Source organism: Chenopodium album, chromosome 2, assembly GCF_948465745.1.
Source record: "Chenopodium album chromosome 2, dcCheAlbu1.1, whole genome shotgun sequence".
NCBI classification, from domain to species: domain Eukaryota; kingdom Viridiplantae; phylum Streptophyta; class Magnoliopsida; order Caryophyllales; family Amaranthaceae; genus Chenopodium; species Chenopodium album.
This window is the reverse complement of record NC_137835.1, coordinates 18,464,290-18,487,750: the sequence shown is the minus strand read 5'-3', so window position 1 is coordinate 18,487,750 and position 23,461 is coordinate 18,464,290. Positions and strand designations below refer to the sequence as shown.

Sequence of the window (23,461 nt, the reverse complement as noted above, 5' to 3'; positions counted from 1 at the left end):
CCCTAAACAACCTCTACACACTAACACCGCTAACCATAACTACCTTAGTCATCTCTGCTTCGCTCCGGGTCAGCAACTCTGAAAGAAACTAACCCACAAAAACTAAACCCACATCCCAAACACACCACCAAACACATGAATTTATCAACCCCCCCCCCCCCCCCCACAAAACTAAATCAACAAAACTGCCACTATATCAACCCCAAAATCGAAATTAATTAAAATCAACCCCAAATTCAAAATGAAATCAAACCCAAAATTAACATAAATCACAACAATAATTAAACCCAAAATTCACACACAAAAAAATCAAAATGGATTTCAAACACATACAGAATAAAAATCAAGTAAAAAAATTAACATTCAAACATGGAAATTTGAATAAAAATCAACAATAAAATCAAATCAAATTCGAACAAAAAAAAAAAACTAACACGAAAACATACCGTAAACCCCGAAATCACTTTGAATTTGGTTTAATAAGGCCAAATTCGACCATGAAAAGTCTAGATCTAAAGTTTCTTGGTCGAATTTGACCTAAAAACCTTTAACTTGCTTAAATCCACCACCTAACCATCGAACCAAGAGCATTAGGACCGTGCGGGTGATTTCCGGACTCACCAACACCACCGAAGTTGCCGAAAAACTTCCAAAATCAAAAGAGGAAAGAGAACTAAAGGTAGGAGAGGAAAGAGAACGAGAAGGAGAAGAGGAAAGAGAAAAAGAAAAGGAGAGGCAGAAATGTGGGAAAAGAGGAAAGAAAGAAGAAAGAAAGGAAAAAGAAGATAGCAGATCAGGGAGGAGGAGCAGATCGGGGAAGAAAGGAAAGTGAACGAGAGGGAGAAAGGGAAAAGAAGAGAGAGAAAGGAGAGAGGAGATATGGAGCGACGGTCAACAATATTTGGGCTAGGGTTAGTTTAGTACTCATTTTATACCATTTTTTAAGAAAAATAAAAATACCCTGTTGCGACCACTTTCTATAACGGTCGTAAACTATTTTTGGCAGTCTCAATAAAATTGTTTTTATTTAGAATTATTTTTAACATGTATTTTATTTTTAAGAAATTTTTAAATACCTTTACGACTGTTAAATAGCCTAAAAACGGTCGTAAATCTGCGACCGCCTTAAAACGGTCGCAAAATTACGACTGTGTTAAAATCTGTCCCAGATATTGTATTTTGCGGCCGTTTTAATGACGGTCGTAAAAAAATGGTCGCAACAAATTTTAGTAGTGGTACTCAGCTTTTAATGATTTGTAATTTTGTGTTTTTGTTTGGCTTTTCTTCGGATTGGCCCTACTATGACCCATTTTATGTGGCGAGCAGTGGGGTTGAAATAAAGAGAAGTACAAGTAGAAGGAGCATATCAAGCATGATGGGATTGGGAGAAGAAGGATCTATGATTCTTTGTTTATTATTTATTGTGTTGGATTATTTATGTAATTGTGATTGATTATTGTTCAAATTTTAGTTTGGTTTTTAAAAGGGCCTTAAATGGTTCCAATTTATTGGTTTAATGTAAGTTACTTTTAAAATTGAGTTTGGTTTTATTAAACTTTATTTTATTTGAGTTTTAAAAGTTAGTCTTCCTCTGTGTGACTTTGTAAATAACCTTAGCCGTTTTCACATTGGCGGTAATACTTTGGATATTTCCTAAAAATGAGTTTTATTTGGAGTTAGAAAGTATTTTAAAGAAAGGGAATTTCTGGGGTGTTACCTTAAAGGAAATAATTAATGTAAATGGCATGATGCTTTTACTTATAAGACTAGCGATTACAAGATATTTAAAAATAAGATTTAGAATGAAATAGATATAAAAAAAAAATAAAAAATAAAAAAAAATCCCTGATAAGAAAGTTAGCTCTTGCGAATTAGAGTCAAAGTTTGCATCAGAGTCTGAAGTCTTTTAAATGAATTTTTTATGGTAAGTGCTAACATGGATATTGTGAAGGATAACATACAAAGATTGAAAATAGTTACAGTTGCAGTCAGATTTTTTGAAAGGGGTCAAGGAAAGAATAATCATGTCACCACAATGCCAAGATGATGACTAGGAAGACATGATGATCTGCAAATGGCACTTTAGTTCTGTTTAAATTATGCTACAAATGAATGGTTGGCTTTCAAAGCGTTTTTGAACTACAAGATCAGAACGAATGGGGTAAGAGTTTTAGAATAAGAATATCATTCAATGAATCTTGCTGAATTCAACCCTAAAGGAAAGAAAAATAAAGTCAAATCGTCTGAGATTGACTAAGAATGGTTAAAAAGTTCAAGGTCGTCTGACAAAATAAGCAATCATAAACATAAAGCACAATCTTACAAAGAAGCAATTTAGTTGTTTCCTATACAAGTTAAGGTAGTAGAGGAACTTAAGAATCTGTGACATAATATTTGTCATTCCTGTACAAATCTGTTACATTTTGAACTGGTTAGAATTAAGACCATCCCAAATGATCAATATTGGATACCTAGACACCAAGAGATCACCATAAAGAAGCAGATAGAGATCGATGGTTAAGTCACTTCTGCCATGAAAAGGTAAGGTCCTTAAAAGGTGAATGCGGGAAAGGAGAACTTTGATAATCCCTGGCCCTCAGCAAGACAAGACAACTATGTGACATGAAACGGAGAACATAAGGAGTGCTAAAGGATAAGGGGATAAAAATGATAATATGAAGTTTAAGGAGAAAAGGAAATCCATAAAAAATAAAAAAATAAATAAATAATAAAAAATAAAAGGCAAAATCAGTAAGAAGAAGTTTAAGTAGTCAGATTCAAGCAATGGCAGTTTAATTGGATGATGATGCCTTAAAGGTATCCACAGAACCATCCCATCACAAATAGTTCAACCTGAATTGACATAGTAATTGAGCAATCAATGGATGGTAAAAAGTCTACTGAAATGTCCATAGTGAAGGATTTGATGGAGAGTATTCCAAAGAAAGATCAAATTCCAGAATATCATAAAAAAGAAAGCTTGGGTGAGAATCTGATGGCCACAGATCAACTTGCATCTAAGTTAGTAGACTATGACTTGGAAGGTTTTGACCTAAAAGTTTCAAAGTCGGATCTGAAATTTTTGTCAAAGTATTCAGAGGAGGATTGCGAGGCATATTGCAATATCGTGACTTTACCAGTGGAGTTTAGAGCTCAAGTGGTAAAGCCTGGCACCAGTTCATGGGCAGATGTGAAGTGGATCAGGAAGAAGTTGCAGGTAAGTATAAACTCTCTACTATATATGTTGAGTTGAATAAAGAAACATCTAGTTCTCCTAGTAGAGAAACATTAACACATGATTGATCATGAGCAGCTAGTCATTCAAAATAACTAAGAAAGCAAAATATTAAAAATGCACATAACAAACATCTTTTTATGGCTATGAATTTTGAAGGGTATGATTGAGCTAGAAAAAGTATTAGTCGATACAAGAGCTACTATAAATCGAATGCATTTGCCTGTTTTTCATAAAACTAGTGTTAAGATTAATATATCTAGTTTCAATGGTAAGTCTAAATGTACTTAAGGGTTGGCATGTATTGCAATCCAAGTAGGTACTGCTAAGACTATTCACGTGTTAGGCTACAAATGTCGAAACACCTCTCCTTTTATCATCATTTTAACTTGTTAAAATCAGACTAAAGTTTCAATGACGTATCAACGGACTTTAGATCAACGATGCCATAATTGAGAGGATATCATCCTCTTTACTCTTTTTTAAACCGATATCTTCTCATGACATAACATCACTTAGGACAGTCTTTACATATGAAAAAGTTCTTCATGTGCAAAGGATCAATCTAGATTCTTTAGCGCACTAAAATACTTTTTCTTATCTTGAACATTTAGCGAATTAAGGATAGTTTTGACATTCTCAAACACTACTGAAAGATTCCTTCTTTTTATGGAACTTTGAAAAATGAGTCTCGGATTTATTTCCTTGGCTACTTTGATCATCGTCTATTCTAGACTCAATCAAAGTGGGGGCTAACTGTAGACACCCTTTTGGCCTCTTGTCCTGACAGGAAGTGCGATGATGTTACAAAATCCCGTTCTTCATGCTAAATCGAAGTTGAAGTGTTTATGGACTATGAAATACATTATGAAGTAAGTTAAAACCCATATTTGAGACCAAGTTATCTTAGAGCCTTGTTTGATTACTAATTAGGCCTAAAATGCGCTCATACATGTTTAAACTTGATTAATAACGGACCCAAATGCGTCAAGTACAATGATTGGATCCAATGGATCTAAAAATCGAGCCAATCAGATAAAACAACCATCAAATTTCTATGCAAGGACAATAAAAATGGATAGCCCTTTCAAAGATCTTCCAACGATATATTATAAGCCCAATTCCGAGTTAAAACGAAGAAGTTATGATCAAAACACTAATCCGGGCCCTAAAATCGACACCCTTGCACTCAAACAGCCATATATTTTTATCCACAACATATTTTAACCTAATTCAAACGAAATTGGAAATTAGACATTAAGAGATTTCTAATGATATCTCACACTCATTAATCCAACTTTGCAATCAACAGTTATGGAAGTTTTAAAAACGTGTTTTCCACTAGTGGAAAAATTGTCATTTGTAACACCCTATTTGTAACGGACATGATAAAATCCGTTACAAAAAGAGTAATTGTAACGGGGAAAATATTTGATCGTTACGGAAAAACTTATTTGTAACGGGCAAAAAAATGTCCGTTACGAATAATTAATAGTTGTAACGGGCAAATTAATGTCCGTTACGAATAGTTATTAATTGTAACGGACAAATATAAAGCCTATTACAACTAAAAAACTCTCTAGGGTTAAAGATCGGTTCCTACATACTTCCCCAGCCGCATTTCTTCCTCACTCCTCTTCTCTTTCTCTCTCCTCAAATCACTCTCTCTTTCTGCATTCTCTTCTTCCTCACTCATCTTCTCTTTCTCTCTCCTCAAATCACTGTCAACACTTCTCATTTCTCTTCCCGCATTTCTCTTCTTCTTCCTCACTCATCTTCTCTCTTTTCCTGTTCTTCAAGCTCAACAACAATGGCGGCGACTCCATTGTCAGTCGAGAAGACCACCTCTGGTAGACTCGAAATCGAGCTTGATGAAGTCAAAATGCCTGGACTATGTTTTGCCGTACTGAATTTGGTCTTTATCAACCTTTTAAAGGTGCTAAGATGACTGGATCTCTTCATATGACTATTCAAACTGTTGTTCTTATTGAGACTCATACTGCTCTTGTTGCTGAAGTTCGTTGGTGTTCTTGCTACACCTTCTTTACCCAGGTATAATTTCATTTATCTCGTCATTTTTCGATTTAATCCCCTTTTTCTTATCTGTGATTTGCCCTTGATTTTGGAAATTTCCAGATCTTAAATGGGGTTTTATTGTTTTTGTGGATTGGATGTTGTTGGGTTTGATTCATGTTGTGATGATTTTAATGAAATGAGTAAATGATTGATTTGTAGAATTTTTTATTTGAAATGGATTGTTTTTTCTAGGGTTCAAGATCTCAGATCTTGTGATTTTTGATTTTAAGAATTGTGGGTTAATTGATTATTTCACTGTACAAGAATGCGATTTGTTATCTTTAAAGAAATTTCCACAGTATTCATATGTATGTAACACTTAAACCTTCACAAACCTTCTCAATGATCAACTCATCACTAACCTCTCTCACTCTTAGCTTAACATGAACTCACTTCTATGGCACGAATGTAAACTTATATGCATGAATGTCTGAACCCATAATGTTAATGATCTTGACTCTCATTGATCAACTAATTCACAATTATGCGATCAAGCTAAAGTTTTATATTTAATCATGTAATGCAAAAGAAACGTCTTTTGTAGATGATATAATTAAACATGCTTCATAACTACTATCCTGAACTTTTACTTAGTAATAATGCTTATCACTAAGATTGTTTAGACTAGCTAATTAATGATTAATCCCTAACAAAACTCTATATTTCATTTTATTTTAAGTATTCTAGTATTATCATATTTAAATTACTTATTATTATTTAACACGACTGATGCGTGATTAATCACATGTAAGTCTAAAACATCATAATTAAACTCGTACTATGTATGATGCATGTTACTATACTCAAATGCTAACTATATTATTGAGAATTATCTCTATTCTTAGTATGCAAACTCATATACATACTATTCAATTCTTTGAAACAAAATTATTTAATGGCAATATTATGCTGATATGCTTGGAAAATTGTTCTGGTTGCCTTTTTTTATGCAATTTAGAGTAATATGCTTCTTTGCATGATCTAATGTGGACTATATTTCTATGTTTCCTGTCTTAGCGGCAATCTCCATTTCGCTTTACTAATTACGCAATGGAGGGGGCAATAAAGTGGGACCCAGTTTACTCAAAGGAAACAGATGGACATCCTGATGATTTGAAGTCACTTGACCAAAAATTAAATGCTGCCTCAATGATCTCTACTCTAGAGAAGGAACTTGAACAGGCTAGGGGTCGTATAGAAGAGTTGGAAGCAAAAAGACGATCTTTGAAGAAGAAACTAGAACACTTCTTGAAGAAGCTTAGTGAGGAAAGGGTAACTTGGCGGAGCAGAGAACATGAGAAAGTTCGTGCAATAATTGATGATGTTAAAGCTGACTTAAGCAGAGAAAGGAAGAATCGCCAAAGACTTGAGATTGTCAACTCTAAGTTGGTCAATGAGATGGCAGAGGTTAAATTATCAATATATATTTCACTGGTTACTCGTTTATAGACACTTATTTTAATGGCAACTTTTGGAGTGGTTGTATTTCTTTTTGGATGGGATTGGAGCTCAATCAGTCATTCCACTCCCCAACAGATGTCTTGTGCTTTTATTAATAATTCTACAACTATTGATTATCAGTTATGACAGCTTGTTTTAATTATGAACATCTACCCTAATGTTTTATAGTTTTTGTTTTACATATGTGTGCAACAAAAATAAGGGGGACCTACTGTTGCTGAATATGAGAAACTTCAGACTGAGATGTCAGAGCTGTAGGCGAAATACAAAGAGCTTTTGGCCACCCATCAAGAGACTATTAAGCAGGTATTTTCCTTTCCTTTTATTGTATTCGTTAAATGATTTCCATAGGCAGTATATATGTAAGCCTTACAAGCACTGGAACTGTCATAGTTTACTCTGGTTTCCTTTCTTTTCCAGCTCTCAACCTGATAAATGTGTAGTGTGTGTGTGTGTGTGTCGTTGTATTATTTCCATAGGCAGTACATATGTAAGGCTTACAAGCACTGCCCTCAGCCTAATATGTGTGTGTGTGTATGTTGTGTGTGTTTTTAACTATGCAGATTAATATTTAATAGCTCTTTTTTTTGCAGGTTCTTCTTGATTAGGAGAGATACAGGACAAGTAGTGATGGCTCTAGCATTCCCGGTTCACTTGCTATGCCTATGGGAGCTAAAAATCAGGTTTGTAAAATTGTAAAGCAAAAATTGTATATATTATTTTTTTAACTTTGATAAATAATATAGGCATGTAGTGTTTGATTCTTCACTAGTGTAGTTTGCATTTTTTTGCTTCAGATCTATCGATTTTTTTTTTTTCTTCTGATTTTGGATCTTTCTTTGCTAGTTTGGGTATGGTGATAAGTAAACCGAGAGTACGGCAAGATATGCTACTCAAATCTTCTCCGGAGCTTCAACAGTTCAACACATTTGCTAGTGCTTCCTCCAGTTCCTCCTCCGCTGCCCCCCTTTGCTGAAATCACGCCAAAATTAAACAACAACAGGAACAACCCCAGAAAGAACAACAATATGCTGGTGTTGCTGAAACAGTTCCGAATTATGAGCACACGAGAGAGCAACGGATTGAATTTGAATCTAATCTTAGTTATAGCAATTAGCAAGTGCATGACTTATTTTAATTTCTTTAATTGATAAAATCATTTGAATGTTGTATAGCTTTTGCTAATTGAATTTGAACTGTATATTTGTATAAATCATTATTTAAAATTATTTATTTTTTGTAATTGATAATTTATAATAGTAATTAAAATTTGGCAGCAGACTAACAGGTATCACCTGCTGGATTTTTTTTTTAACTTGGGCTCAATTGTATCCGTAACGGGCAGTCTGATTGCCCGCTACGAATAACGGGCTATTTGTAATGGGCAGTCTGACTGCCCGTTACGAATAACTCGTTATTTGTAACGGGCAGCGCCCGTTACGAATAACATATCCTATCCGTAACGGCAGCATACGTAACGCCCGTTGCCCGTTACGGATAGGCTGTTTTTGCCCGTTACGGATAGCTATTTTTCCACTAGTGTTTGTATAAGGCAAACCGCACCGCGCGCAACTGTCAGAGTTGCGAGCGCCTACCGAGCGCAAGTCAAAGAGTTGCGCTGGGCATACCAGCGCGACTTTGAGAGTTGCGCGCACAACCTAACACTACAACTCTAAAACCCTAAACCTAGATTCCTACACCTATAAATAGGGGTCTTTATTCAACCCAAAAGAGGAGGAAAAAATAAGAATTGTAACCCTAGCATTCTCAAAACCCTAATCTCTCACGTTCTCTTACTATCATACTACTTTTCTTCTCTCTTCCCAAATACTTTCCAACCATAATTGAATCCATTGAAATCCTTGGAGGTACGAAGAAGAAAGAAAGTCCATAAATACATTAAACGAAGATTTAACATAAAAGAAGAACGGTTAGTTTTTTGAGCACTTAGATAAATCACTTTTCTTTTATTGTTTGAATAACTTTAATTAAATAAATATTGTTGTTTGATCACTTTAAACAAACTTTTAATTAATTTAATTCACATAGTATTTTTGTGTCAATCAAGATTAGAATTTTAATAATTAATCGATTATTTTATCACCTAAGTCAAGGTAAACATTGTTTATTTCTTGTTCTTTTCACGAATTTGAATAATAAAATAATAGCGACTTTTGCAATGTAATTCCTTCGTGATTAATATTTGTAAATAAAATCAACTAACTTAGTTTTTAGGAGCCACGTTGCATATATTGTTTGGTGATGGAATTGTGAAAAGGGAAGAGCTAGTAGAGGCCGCACTAGGGCTAGAATAGCGATTCCTCTCTAAAAGGAACGTTATTTTAGTATCCTCGCTCCCGAACTCATTTTTGGTACATGTACACCAATTTGGGCATGAGTAAACTTACGATTCGTGCTAAACATCCCTTGAACTCTACTTAGGAGAAAGGCATGAACGAGGTTTATGAGTTTTCCTAAAACTCATTGGCGACTCCTACTTGTTTCTTACAAAAAAGCGTAATGCTAGGATCAATTCTAATTCAAGGTCTCCTAAATAGTCAGGAATTCAAATCCTAATACACCCTAACAAGTGTAAAACCCTATGCTTTTAAAGGGTCATGGGCATATAAGGAGAAGGATCCCCTACGATGGGCACACCCTTCTTACAATTTGAATGGCTTTCCATTTGATTTTTGTTTTTAAATACTTATATATAATTTTAGGAATATTTTTGTTGTTAACGATTCATACTACCTTGGATTGTATGAGAGATAGATTTGAAACTAGAGAATTTTGTGAAAATATGGGCTTTTTAATAGAAATTTTTTTGGAGTATCTACATACTTCATTTGATTGTCTAAACCAACCAATATTAAATAATACAATTCTGATTTTTAGATGGATTTTAATACCAAGTTGTACCAAAGGGATTTATTAAATTATTTGCATAAAGGTGATTTATTATCTATTTTTCAAATTAACTAGTTTGTTACTCGGTAGTACAACACTTAATAGCTAGTGCATGATTGTATAGGTCAACTGATCAAACAACATTAGATTTGGCTGCGTGGGATAATCCCTATCCCTACTTTATAAAAAGAGGAAGAGTACTCTTATAAATAATGTGAATTGAAGACTATTATACCCCTAAAAGAGTTTATTTACATATTAACCCTCAATTAAAATTTTGATCAATTTTGCAGTACAAGTCCTTTATTTCTCCTCTGCGTGGCTTTGTTCATCTTCTCCATTGAAGTATCACAAACCTTAAACGTTTCTCTCCCTCTCTCTAATTCTCTAACTCCGCCTCCATGGCATATCCTCTCACTTTTTCATCATCTTCTCCTTCTGTGTGATCATTTTACTACCCTAAATTTTATGTACAAGTGAATTGTCTGTTATACAAGTATACAATTTTTTTTTCTCTTAAATGTTTTTCTTGTTGTTGTTGGACAAGTGACCTATTCACCCTCGACGCCTCGACTCCAATTTACCTTATATATTGTAATGACCATATATGCTTAGTGTAGGGAATATTTCAAGCATTAATCCCTAGCTTGAACCCCACCGTGATCATACACTAAAGTACGGTGGCGTCCAAAGGGAAAGAAGATAGAGCAAAAGAGTCGCCAACAAGTTTTTTAGGAACTTGTAAACCGTTCACGAGGTGAAGGTTACACCCCTTAACGATCCAAGAGATCGTCAACTCCATAAGGTCTTGAACCAAATAGGGTTCGGGGATGAAGGTACAAATCCAACCTAAAAGAGATTAAACCTGCCCTAATAATAGGCCTCTACTTTATTCTGATCGTATTCATGTGCGCTTTCTGACTAACATGCAATCAATAGGTTTACCCTAAACCTGTTTATCTATGTTGGTTGAATATTAATGCGCAAATAAAACTATTATTGGCGATCACTTGAATTATAATCATATTAACCCTAAACAAGATTATTAATTATCTTATTAAGCGTGATTACAAGTACCAATTCCCTTTAAACATGCATAAAAGGCGTGATCAAGCAATAAAAATAACAAATATAATCAAGCAACATAATAATAATCATCATAATAATTATAATCATGTTAAAGCATAATAAAAATAGCAAAATCCTAGGCATGATACTAACAAGATTAATAACAAACCCTGGCATGTCACTAAGCAATAAAGATCAAAGCTTTAGCCCTAACATGATACTAACATGAATAAATATTAGGAAGAACATAAAAGGCATCATAACAATCATACTTAGTATTAAAGTTACCCTAGACATGATACTAGGAATATCATAATAACAACCTAAGCATGAACTCTACATCATAACATCAATAAAAAAAACCATTAAAGTACTTACTTTGATGCCTCGTACCTCTTTCTAATAACAAAATACACACGTTAGTAACTTCAAGGAAAATAATAAAACAACAATTAAATTAAATAATTGAAATAGAGATTTGGGACCAAACCCTCATAAATTAAAACCTTTCATGTCTAGGGCGAAGGCAACTTCGAATATAGCTAGGTGTATCTAAGTCTAATGAATGCGGAATTTTATATTTGAGAAAAGGCTAGTTTAGAAAAGAGAGAGAGATAGAGTGATCAAGAAAATCTTGATGAGAGTTGGTGAGAATTGGTTATTAAAAAAAAGGAGAGAATTGGTTAATGAAAACGGAGTTTTTACGAGATTATTTATAGAGAAAATCAGCCAAAAAGATAAAACACCAAAAACAGAGTTTTGACGCAAAAGGCCAAGTTAGCGCCAAACGCTGGCCTTGGCGCCAGACGCTAAGGCTAGCGCCCGGCGCCAAGCGTAGCGTCTGGCGCTACAGCTGGCGTTTGGCGCTAACTCATAAATCCACGCGTTTTCTTAAAATCAGATAGAAATTGTCGTACAGGAGGATAAAATCGTATTTTCCTTAAAAAAACGTTCTTTGATTCTGATTAAAATTCTAAAAAGTCAAAAGTCAATTTATCAATGCCAATTGAATTAGAAATGAAAAGAACCTTCTAGAAGAATCTAGAAGACTAAAACCTTTCCTAATTGCATTAGGAATGATAAATCCATATTAGGCCCTCCTCTAGATCATTGGGCCGCATATAAGGCTCAAACCAGGCCCAGTTTAGTATTTTGGTCATAACTTCCTCATTATTCATCGGAATTGGGCTTATAATATATCGTTGGAAAGGTCTTTTGCCAAGCCCCATCCAACTACACTACTATTGGACCCATATCATGGACCAACCAAACTGGATTGGCTGTTTTCTCAAAATAGGTTTTCAAAAACAGAGAGAAGAGAAAAGAAATTAAAACTTTCCGCAACACTAAACTTTCCACACTTTCACTTCATTCGATTATGATTCGACGTGAAAGGTACTCATCACTGGGTTTGGTTTTGGGGAGACACAAATGGGGGTCTACACTTAGGTAAACTCTTGTTTTCGGTAATTCATTTTAAGATGGTTGCATTTTTGTAATTAACCTTGGGGCTCTCCTAATGATGGTTTTATATGTAATAGTTAAGTTATTGGTACGTCTTTCAATATATCTATCTATAAATATACTAAAATAACAACCACTGATATCATCACTTTTTAAAATTGTACGCATGTCAAGTTGTTGTTAAAATTTTTCCCGCCTAAATCAATTGCTGACATCATATTTTTATTTATTCTGTTACCTTAAATTATTACAATATTTTTTTTGAAGACAATTATTATTATTATTATTATTATTATTATTATTATTATTATTATTATTATTATTATTACGGAGTATTACAATTATTATTATTATTATACAAAGTTATACAACATATAGAAAATTAATGGGAAGCCGAGATACTATCTGGGCCCCTACTCCTCTAGCTATAGAAAAGTCAATCCTAGTAAAGATATGAGCTGCAGCATGCGCCCTAATGTCCTGAGTCTTCGAGAACTTCTAGATCTGCTACAACAACGCAACAACCTCCTTTTCTAACTCCCTAAGAGAAGAGAAAGAGAAAGGAAGGAAGCCATATCCAATTGCTCGACAACTGGATTCGTACTTGACCCGCTTCCAATTAGCCGCATCATTCACTACTGGTCTAGGAACAAAGTTAAAAAAAAACCCAGACTGTGTCTATGAAGAAGACCCTATCAAGTCAACACAAACATCATGACCACGATCCCATGAATAAAGTCACACATCTGCAGGACTGAGAGCCCCGTCGTTCCCTCCAGATAACCCAATGTCCACATCCTTTCTAGCTGAAATCCCTAACCGATAGCAAACATCAACAAAGGTATCCCGAACAACATTATGTCGATATTTAATGCCCACAATTCAATACCATCACAAGACACCGCGTGATCCCCGAAAATATCCCCAACAAAAACCCTTGAACAATAAGAACATGACGTCGTGATAGAGAACAATGGAACACCCAACCGGTAGCATATCACACAGCGATAAGTCTTGGCGTTCATCGTCTGACCCAACCCCAAAATAGGGACTGCCCGAAGCCAAGCAGAGGTGTGATCTCCCTGCTATGATTTCCATAATGCTGATTGTCGAGGAGTTAAAGAATAAATAGATTCTACAGAAGTGATAAAACATTATTATTATTATTATTATTATTATTATTATTATTATTATTATTATTATTATTATTATTATTATTATTATTATTATTATTATTATTATTATTATTATTATTATTATTATTATTATTAGTATTAGTAGTAGTAGTAGTAGTAGTAGTAGTAGTAGTAGTAGTAGTAGTAGTAGTAGTATTATTATTATTATAACAAAAAAAACCTACAAAGTCAATCAATTTACAAGAAATTGGTGTGGAGCCGAGATACAATCTGGGCCCCCACCCCTCTAGCTATAGTGAACCCGATCACGTTGAAGATGTGAGCAGCTGCACGAGCACCAATATCCTGATTATTATTATTATTATTGTTGTTGTTGTTGTTTTTATTACATTTCATATTTTATATTATGAATTTATGAGTGACTATCTAACTTCAAATTATAATTCCTCTCAGTTAAAGAGTACTCCGTAATACATAATTTGCTTAAGTTTTTACTCTTCTTCAAAATTAATAAGATCTAAATATCATTACAAATGACAATTAATGGTTATATTTTTATAATTTATTTCATATGAAGGACATATATATAATATATATTTATTTCAATAAATTTTTTTATGTCATGCATTGCACGTGATTTACCTAGTTTTCATATTATTTGATCTCATATTTAACAACTTTTGGATGATGATACTCGTGCACTTAAGGTTATAAGTTACAAATGCTTTATGATACTTAAAAATAGATTCTATCACGGTATATATATAGTTAGAATTTGGTTGTATGCGTCATTAATATATCTATGTAATGGGTTTATGGAAAGCATAATAGTTTTTACTACCGGTAAGATCTAGAAAAGGTCTTTTTGAATGTCATGCTAGTCCTAATCATTCACAAATTTGGAAGGATATTTTGAAGGGGAGGGAATTATTAGCCTCGGGTCTAAGGGTGGGTATAGGAAATGGAATTTCTTCTTCGCTATGGCATCATCATTGGATTGGAAGTTCTCCATTGAAAGATGTTATTAATTGTTCTATCCCTCCTCATATGAATCACTGGATGGTTTCAAATATAATAAGGAATAGGGCTTGGTATCTAAAAGATATTGAACACCTTCTCCCTCACTATGTGATCAATATGATCAAGGCTACTCCCTTGTCTAAATACAGTGATATGGAAGATTTTATTACTTGGGATTTAAGCAAGGATGTTATTTTCAATGTAAGATCAGCTTATCACTTCCTCTTGAAAGGAAAATGTACTGTTTCTTCTAACATAAATTCTTGGAAAAGTATTTGGAAGATTCATGTTCCTTTCAAATATAGGATGTTTTGGTGGAATTGTGCTCATACTAGACTGCCAGTAGCTGAAACTTTAGCCAATTTTATGCCTTTGATTTCTCCCATATGCTCTAGATGCAATCTTTATTCGGAATCTCACATTCATATCTTTAGAGATTGCTTCTCTTCTTCGATCTTATGGAATGATATATTTGCAAAGGTTTATCTTCCAAAAAATTTTGATTTCAATATTTTTAAAAATTCTTCGTGGAAGATATGGATAAATTATAATCTTGGTTTGGATAAAAAATGGAAATTGGTTTTTGTTACAGCCTTGTGGCATCTTTGGTTACATAGAAATTCCACGATTTTTGAAAGAAAACAAATAGGACCGGTTTCTCTCTTCACTAAATTCTTCTTTGATTTTAAAATTTCAAACTCACTCTTACAGGAAACAAAGAACGGGAAAGGAAAAGACAAAGTTTCTTCAGGTTCTCATTGGGAGCCTCCAAAGGAAGGCTACTTCAAAATTAATTCGGATGGTGCCTGGTTAAATTTTGTTGTCTCATCAGGTGGAGGGGTGATAAGACGTTCTGATGGTTCTTGGTATGTGGGATTCTCCTGCAAGTATGATGCTGTTTCACCTTTATTGGCTGAATTATATGCCATAAATGATGGATTATCTATTGCGGAAGATTTGAAAATAAAAAAGGTTATTGTTGAAACTGATGCAAAGGTTCTTCGTGATATGCTTCTGTCTGCTGGTCCGAATCCTCATCATGAACTTGCTGCAGCTATTTGCGATGTTGCTGCTGTTTTATCTAACTTTGAAGTGGCCGTGGTCACCCATATTCCAAGAGAGAAGAATGAGTTGGCTCATCGACTTGCTATTCATGGAAGGGAGATGGTCGTTGGATACAAGACTCATTATCTTGTTCCAGATTGTGTTTCAGATCTATTTGAAGCTGAGAAAGCTCGTGTTGCAGCAGGTACTAATCAGCAAAACTGATGCTCAGGTTGTCTTAGTTATGGATGTTAGTAACTTTTGGTTTTACTGTATGGATGTTGATAGCTTTTGGGTTACCAAATGATGTATATATTTCTCTCATTAGGAGAGTACTTTCGGTGCTATGGTTAGCCAATTATACTGGCAACTTTTGTAATTACATCAATTTTCAGTGTACAAAGTATGGGATGTACTATGTAAATATCAAGGCTTTAGCCTTTTAATCTAATATATCTTCTAGTTGTGTTAAAAAAGGTGAGATCTTGGTCGTTTTTTATGTCATGATGCATCAAAATGGGGGAATAGTAGTGTTGTTTAAGGATGATTTTGAATACTATTGTGATTGATCAAAGGTTGACTTTATTGGCTAAGTGTTCATTGATTGCGTGAATAAATGGTAGTCGTTTGATTATGTTGTTGCAGTTTATATTGTTAAAAGTGATTGTCTTGTATTCTTTTCACAGTATATAGGTATAATAACATAAAGTCTTAGGGCTCGTTCTCATACGTTTGTTTTCAGTTCAGTTTAGTTCAGCTTAATTCAGTTTAGTTCAGCTTATAATTTCCTTCTCTTATATAATATTCATTACATTTCAGTTCAGTTCAGTTCAGCTGAGTTCAGTTTATAAAAACAGGCCTTTAATGTAGGTGGAGCTAAATGATGAGTAATCTCAGCTCCTGGATGCAATCACATCATGTCTACTAATGTTTTCCAGCAAGCCTTAACAGATTGATTATCTTTAGAAAATTTTGTGTAGAACTACCCTAAAGATAGGGTCATTTGTGAACAACTACCCATTTTTTTTTTATTTGTTTAGAACTAACCGCAAGTTTGGAAAAGTTTGGGTAGCACTACCCACTAACGTTTTTCATCCAATTAAAACGTTATTTTGGTCAAATTTTTCACTTTTTTCAATTACAATGGCCAATTAATAATGCTAAAATAAGCAAAAACCCCAATTCAATTAAACCTCCAAACCTTAGAAAATAAAATCCCCAAATAATACTACACTCATGAACCCTAAAATGAATTATGATTAAAACCCTAATTAGGTTAATTAAAGTAGATTAAAACCTTTATACAAATTAGGAGAATTAATTGGGTGGCAAAAGTAAAAAAAAAATTAACTCTGATAACGTCTTAATTGGACGAAAAATGTTAATGGGTAGTTGTAGACACCCATTTGTGTCTCCCCAAAATCAAACCCAGTGATGAGTACCTTTCACGTCGAATCATAATCGAATGAAGTGAAAGTGTGGAAAGCCTAGTGTTGCGGATAGTTTTAGTTTCTTTTCTCTTCTCTCTGTTTTTGAAAACTTATTTTAAGAAAACAGCCAATCCAGTTTGGTTGGTCCATGATATGGTTCCAATAGTAGTGTAGTTGGATGGGGCTTGACAAGAGCTTTCCAACGATATATTATAAGTCCAATTCCGATGATTATTGAGGAATTTATGGCCAATTTACTGAACTGGGCCCGGTTTGAGCCTTATATGCGGCCCAATGATCTAGGGGAGGGCCTAATATAGATTTATCATTCTTAATGCAATTAGGAATGGTTTTAGTCTTCTAGATTCTTCTAGAAGATTCTTTTCATTCCTAATTCAATTAGCATTGATAAATTGACTTTTGTTGACTTTTCATTAAAATCAAAGAGCATTTTTTAGGGAAATACGATTTTATCCTCCTGTACGGCAATTTTTATCTGATTTTAAGAAAACGCGTGATTTTCTGAATCAGCGCCAAACGTCAGCTGTAGCGCCTGGCGCCAATAGCCAGCGTTGGCGCAGGTTCGGTTTTTTGTGCGCCAGACTCTGTTTTGATATATTATCTTTTTGGCTGATTTTCTTTATAAATAACGTGCTAAAAACTCCGTTTTCGATAACCAGTTTTCATCTACAATCACCAACTCTCATCAAGATTCTCTTGATTACTCTCTCTCTCTCTTTTCTAAACTAGCCTTTTACATACAAAATTCTGCATTCATTAGACTTAGAAACACCTAGCCATATTCGAAGTTGCCTTCGCCCTAGACGTGAAAGGTTTAATTTCTGAGGGTTTGGTCCCAAATCTCTCTTTCAATTATTTAATTTAATTGTTTTGTTTGTTATTTTCCTTGAAGTTATTAAGGCGTATATTTTGTTATTAGAAAGAGATACGAGGCATCAAAGTAAGTGCTTTAATGGTTTTTATTGATGTTATGATATAGAAATCATGTTTAAGTTGTTATTATGATATTCCTAGTATCATGTCTAGGGTAACTTTAATATCAAATATGATTGTTACGATGTCTTTTATGTTCTTCCTAATATTTATAATTGTTAGCATCATGTTAGGGCTAAAGATATGATTTTTATGGTTTAGTGACATGCTAGAGTTTGTTATTAATCTTGTTAGTATCATGCCTAGAATCTTGCTATTATTATGTTTTAACATGATTATGAATATATTATGATTATTATTATTATGATTATTTTTATTGTTATTTTGATTATTATTATGTTGCTTGATATTTATTTTTATTGCTTGAGCACACCTTTTATGCATGTTTAAAGGGAATTTGTACTTATAATCATGCTTAATAAGATAATTAATAATATTGTTAGGGTTAATATGATTATAATTCAAGTGATCGCCAATAATAGTTTCATTTGTGCATTAATATTCAACCAACATAGATAAATAGGTTTAGGGTTAAACCTATTGATTGCATGTTAGTCAGAAAGCACACATGAATACGATCAGAATAAAGTAGAGGTCTATTATTAGTGCAGGTTCAATCTCTTTTAGGTTGGATTTGTACCTTCATCCCCGAACCCTATTTGGTTCAAGATCTTATGGAGTTGACGATCTCTTGGATCGTTAAGTGGTGTAACCTTCACCTCGTGAACGGTTTACAAGTTCCTAAAAAAACTTGTTGGCAACTCTTTTGCTCTATATCTTCTTTCCCTTTGGACGCCACCGTACCTTAGTGTATGATCACAGTGGGGTTCAAGCTAGGGGATTAACGCTTGAAATTATTCCCCACAGTAGTGATATCCAAATGTTTTCAAACTTGTGGGTAGTTCTAAATAAATAAATAAAATTGGGTAGTTGTTCACAAATGACCCTATCTTTAGGATAATTCTACACAAAATTTTCTTATCTTTAAGCTAAGGTACCCTTCAACTTATAAACTAGGATGATCAACTGACACTGAACTATTCAAGGGAAGCCGTCAAAATAGTGTTTTGGTCAAACGAAAAGATGGATACCAAATTATTGTTAACTATTAGAAGCTTTTAATTTGCAAAATGGAGGTTATATTTAGTTAATTGCGCATAATATTGAGCTTTCAATTTGTCGTTAGAGAAGATGACCCCCAAAGGTGAGATTATTAAATAATAATTTATAGGTGAGATTATTATTTGCGAACCGGGCAAAGGTGGGATTATCATAATAAAATTTTCCTACTTATTAAAGAGGAGTATTATTTGGGGTCAAATTTCCTATATTTTGTGCAACGAAACCTTTTCTTTTTTCTCACACCATGTCTTAATTGTTTTTCCTTTGTGATAAGAATTTAACCTTACATAGTACCATGTTTAATAAAATCTTATGGCTTGTTCTCATACGTTTATTTTCAGTTCAATTCAGTTCAGCTTAACTCAGCCCAGTTCAATTCAGTTCAGCTACTAATTTTCTTCTCTTATAAAATATTCATTTCAGTTCAGTTCAGTTTATAAGAACAAACCCTTAGTTATACGAGTTTTCAACATTGGTGATGAGTTATACGAGTTGGGAATGTGTAACTTTATTTCACTAAAATCCGGATTTCATATAAGTCATATACAAGTATTTTTGTTAACGAGATAGCAATGTCACAATTCTTGCGTTTTACTACTAGTTGAATGGTAGTTTTATAGGTTTATTCAAAAACTTGGTAATAAAAAAAAAAAAGGTTTATTAAAAAACATTCAAAAACCAATAATTTTTTTTTAAAAACTTGGTACTTGGAAAAGTTGCAAGTACGGCTCAGCAAAACCAGTAATAAATCCATACAAAAAAAAGTTTAGCAAATTAAGCCAAGAACAACCATTAGATTCAACCCATCAACGGTCGTAAACACTAATTGATGAATTTACACGGATCGTCCTTCTCCAACGTCAGATTAATTCACATCCAACGGCTCCAATTGATTTAAAACCAAAATAAAAATTCCCTCCAAAACCAAATCCTTAAAATTTCCAAACCTCCCGCTATCTCCTCCTTATATAAACCCACTAACCCCAAACTCCATTTCCCCACCATAATTAATAGTTCAATTAGCAACAAAAATCTAACTCAACCTTATAAACCTGAATTCGGGATCTTGAGAAAAAAATGTCAGGAAGAGGGAAGGGAGGCAAAGGGCTAGGAAAGGGAGGAGCAAAGAGGCACAGGAAGGTGTTGAGGGATAACATTCAAGGTATCACTAAACCCGCCATTCGCCGGTTAGCTCGGCGAGGAGGGGTTAAGAGGATTAGTGGCCTTATTTATGAGGAAACTCGCGGTGTTTTGAAGATATTCTTGGAGAATGTTATCAGAGATGCTGTTACTTACACTGAGCATGCTCGGCGTAAGACGGTTACTGCTATGGATGTTGTTTATGCTCTTAAGAGACAAGGCCGTACTCTTTATGGGTTTGGTGGTTAGATTTGTTTTTCTTAGGGTTTTGATTTTATTGAATTTGGATGTAGTTGGTTTGGTTTGTAAGAAATAGATTGGTTATTTTGCTGGCTTTTGCTAGTTCAATTGGTTAATTGAACAATGTTGATATTAATCCAATCAGTTCCTACAGTTAATTGAATATGCTTTATTGCTAATTTTTCCTATTGATTGGTTAATTCATTTTTCCATTTGCATTCAATTTTTGGATTATTAGTAAAAGATTTGGAATTTTAGGGAAGATGAAGAATAGTGAATTAACGAGTTTCCTATTTTTCTAGATTCATTTTTGCCATATTCTTGATAGTTTGTAATTGTACTGTATTTAATGATATTGGCACAACTTATGATAGAGTGCTATATTAGTTTGATAAAGTGGTATTGGAAAAATGGTTTAATTAATCTAATGATTAAATTAGAAATAGAATTGTATGGATTCAATTGATTAACAGAATGAACAAATATATTTACACAATTCCTACTTTTCTAGCCTTTTAGGATCTGGCTCATTTCTACGAGTAGAGGTTACATTGTTGGAGTAATTGCGATTCTAGTAATGCAAATCGGAGATTTACTAAGTGAGTGTAGGAGGAGTTAACGAGGGAGTGATATGTGCAAGCTATAGCTCTAGCAAGGATAGATAGCTTTGGCAAGGCCGAGCTATAGCTCGGGTAATAGAGAGCTATAGCTCGCTGCTGCTCGTGGTCGCTGCAAGGCCGAGCTATAGCTCGGATACGAGAGAGCTATAGCTCGCTGGCCATGTGCTTGCGACAGGGGCGAGCGAGAGCTCGAGCGATAGCTCGCACGCTAGCTCGCTGCCGTAGTTGCTCTCTGCTAGGCCGAGCGATAGCTCGCTCGACTGCGAGCGAGAGCTCGGTCGATCAGTTTGCTTTTGGGCGGTGGGCTTGCGTGGGCTAAAAGACCTAATTTCTTGGCTTGTTCTTTACTCCATTATATTCATATAAATACCCTCATACCCCAAAATCAATACACGTTAATTTCATTATTCAAAATACCCTAAACACAAAAAACACAAACCTACCCTTTGAGATCTGAACAGTTCTTGAGCAATTCCAACCTTTGATTCGGGTACACGGATTGCAAAGGTCGTTGTGTAAAACTTGGGGGGCGTGCGTCATCGGAAAACCTGTACCGGTGGTGGCGTATTTCGCTTCTAAGTCAGTGGGTTCCAAACCACGGCACAACAGAAGGAGGACAGGTCTATGTTTCGAGTATGGCGATCGAATTTGTTCCAAGGGAAGTTCTTGATTTGTCTATTATTATTCATGGAATCAACAGGTATTTTTCCAACAATTTAGAAGCGAAATAGTATTTAATTATACTGTTGATTTCTTGAATTTGAAGATTGTCTATATTTGACGATATTCAAGAACCCTAATTCATGAAGACTATAAAATTTGGTCAACGGAATATTATTTGTGTATCTCCGGTATCGTGATGGAATTTATAATGGAAGTCCGATTCTATTTGTATAAAATTAGTTTTAATTAGAGACTCTTGCGATTAAGATCAAGACGGGTCATGCGTTTCTCAAAGATTTGATCTTGTGTTTGTTCGACGTAAATTTAAGGAAGTTTAATTCTTTATCATCTGAGACTACCAATCTAGTGGACTTTATGTCAGCATGAATTAAAAGGGAAAAACCGGAAATTTCCATTGAAGGGTCGGTGGAAGCGGTGCAATTCAAGGAGCTTATTATTTATTTGGTATTACCTAAAGTACGGTTGGAGTATCAAATCAAATGGCATTACATATGGTAGAAATTAGTAAATTAATTACAAGTATGAGTTTTGGGCTATGATAAGATTTCCTTGCGGAATTGAACTAATTTGGGTTCGTCGGTCGAAATTTCCAATACATAGGCTTCGCTATTTAATTATAGCGAGGAATAAAATGGACTAGTGTCAGACATGTTATGATTGAAGAAATTTGTGAGTTCATGTGCTAATCAACAGATGCAATGGGTAATCTTGAGGAAGTCTGCGGGTAGCTCGTGCCAAGTTTGGTAGAGTGTGTAACAAGAAGTTTGAGATGTGTGGCCATGCGAGTAGCGGACACCAGTCAAGAGTGATCAATGTCACATAGATGTCGTAGGCCGTAAGGGTTGAACAAGCTAAGTTCCTTCTCAACTTATTTGATTACCTCATGTTAAGTTTCTAACTTTATATAATATGTTTATTATATGTGCCCCAAGTATGCATAATTTAATTATTATGATGTATTGTGTAGCAATGTGGGGGTGATTTGAGTTAGATTTTGTGACTAACTAGTAAGTTGGTTATACTCATGTGTGTGAGTATTTTTTAGGAGGAAGATTTCCATGAGTGATTCTTTTATCAATGGCTATTTGTTAGTTTTATGAGTTGCAAGTACCTTTCCTCAACTGTTTGTTTTATGCCTTGTTTTAATCATGTATGGTTATGGGCATTGTTATTTTCCTACTTGATCAGGGATGTTATTTGTTCAATCTCTTGATAGTATCATGTTGAATTGTTTCCCTAATCTTGAAAAAAAAAAAAAATTATTTATTGAGCATGGAGTATGTTGTGATAAGCTTGTGAGGTTCCTTGTTGGGATTTAGAATTATCCTTGTTAATTCTTGTGGTTATAGTTTAGCTTATCTTTTGATCTTGAAATGTCTATAACTCCTAGAGAACTAGCATTTGACTTTTCTTGTTGAAGGTCTAGAAGTGACCGGGGTTTTCTCCATGCTTGATAGCAGAAGTGAAAGGTATGATTTGACAAGGACTAGTAAAGTTATACTAGTCTAAATGTTATGAACTCCACATGAGGGTCAAGTTTTATTTTCACAAGGTGTATGATGTGAGGGTTTTCTAGCTATGAAGTTTATTCAGTAAAGTACATTTCATATGGCATGGGTGACCAATATGTATATGTGTGGGTGACGTATAAGTTAAACTATGAGCTATGTATGTAAGTCTCTATGACTTTAATTTGACGGTTGATGTATGTGAAGTTTCTCAAGTACAATGTATATCATGTATTAACTTATTAACCTTGGTTGATCATGTCAATGCTTTTGTCTCTAAGCTTTAGTCTGGCCAAGTAGTTGAAGTGTGGATCAACTCAGGTTAGCATAATGGTTAAGGCTTGAACTA

General features: G+C 34.3%; 2 protein-coding genes across 2 annotated transcripts; both read left to right on the top strand.

Annotated features, from left to right (window-relative positions):
* The first annotated feature begins 4,897 nt into the window (after positions 1 to 4,897).
* LOC145584011 (uncharacterized) lies at positions 4,898 to 8,051 on the top strand. The gene is made up of 5 exons (XM_081640955.1): positions 4,898 to 5,287; positions 6,329 to 6,718; positions 6,975 to 7,078; positions 7,366 to 7,455; positions 7,619 to 8,051. The coding sequence occupies exons 1-5, from the start codon at positions 5,129 to 5,131 to the stop codon at positions 7,746 to 7,748; spliced, it is 873 nt and encodes a 290-aa protein (XP_081497081.1). The 5' UTR covers positions 4,898 to 5,128; the 3' UTR covers positions 7,749 to 8,051.
* Positions 8,052 to 19,975: 11,924 nt separating this feature from the next.
* Positions 19,976 to 20,393, top strand: LOC145584003 (histone H4). The gene has a single exon (XM_081640947.1). The coding sequence runs from the start codon at positions 19,998 to 20,000 to the stop codon at positions 20,307 to 20,309; it is 312 nt and encodes a 103-aa protein (XP_081497073.1). The 5' UTR covers positions 19,976 to 19,997; the 3' UTR covers positions 20,310 to 20,393.
* Positions 20,394 to 23,461: the final 3,068 nt, after the last annotated feature.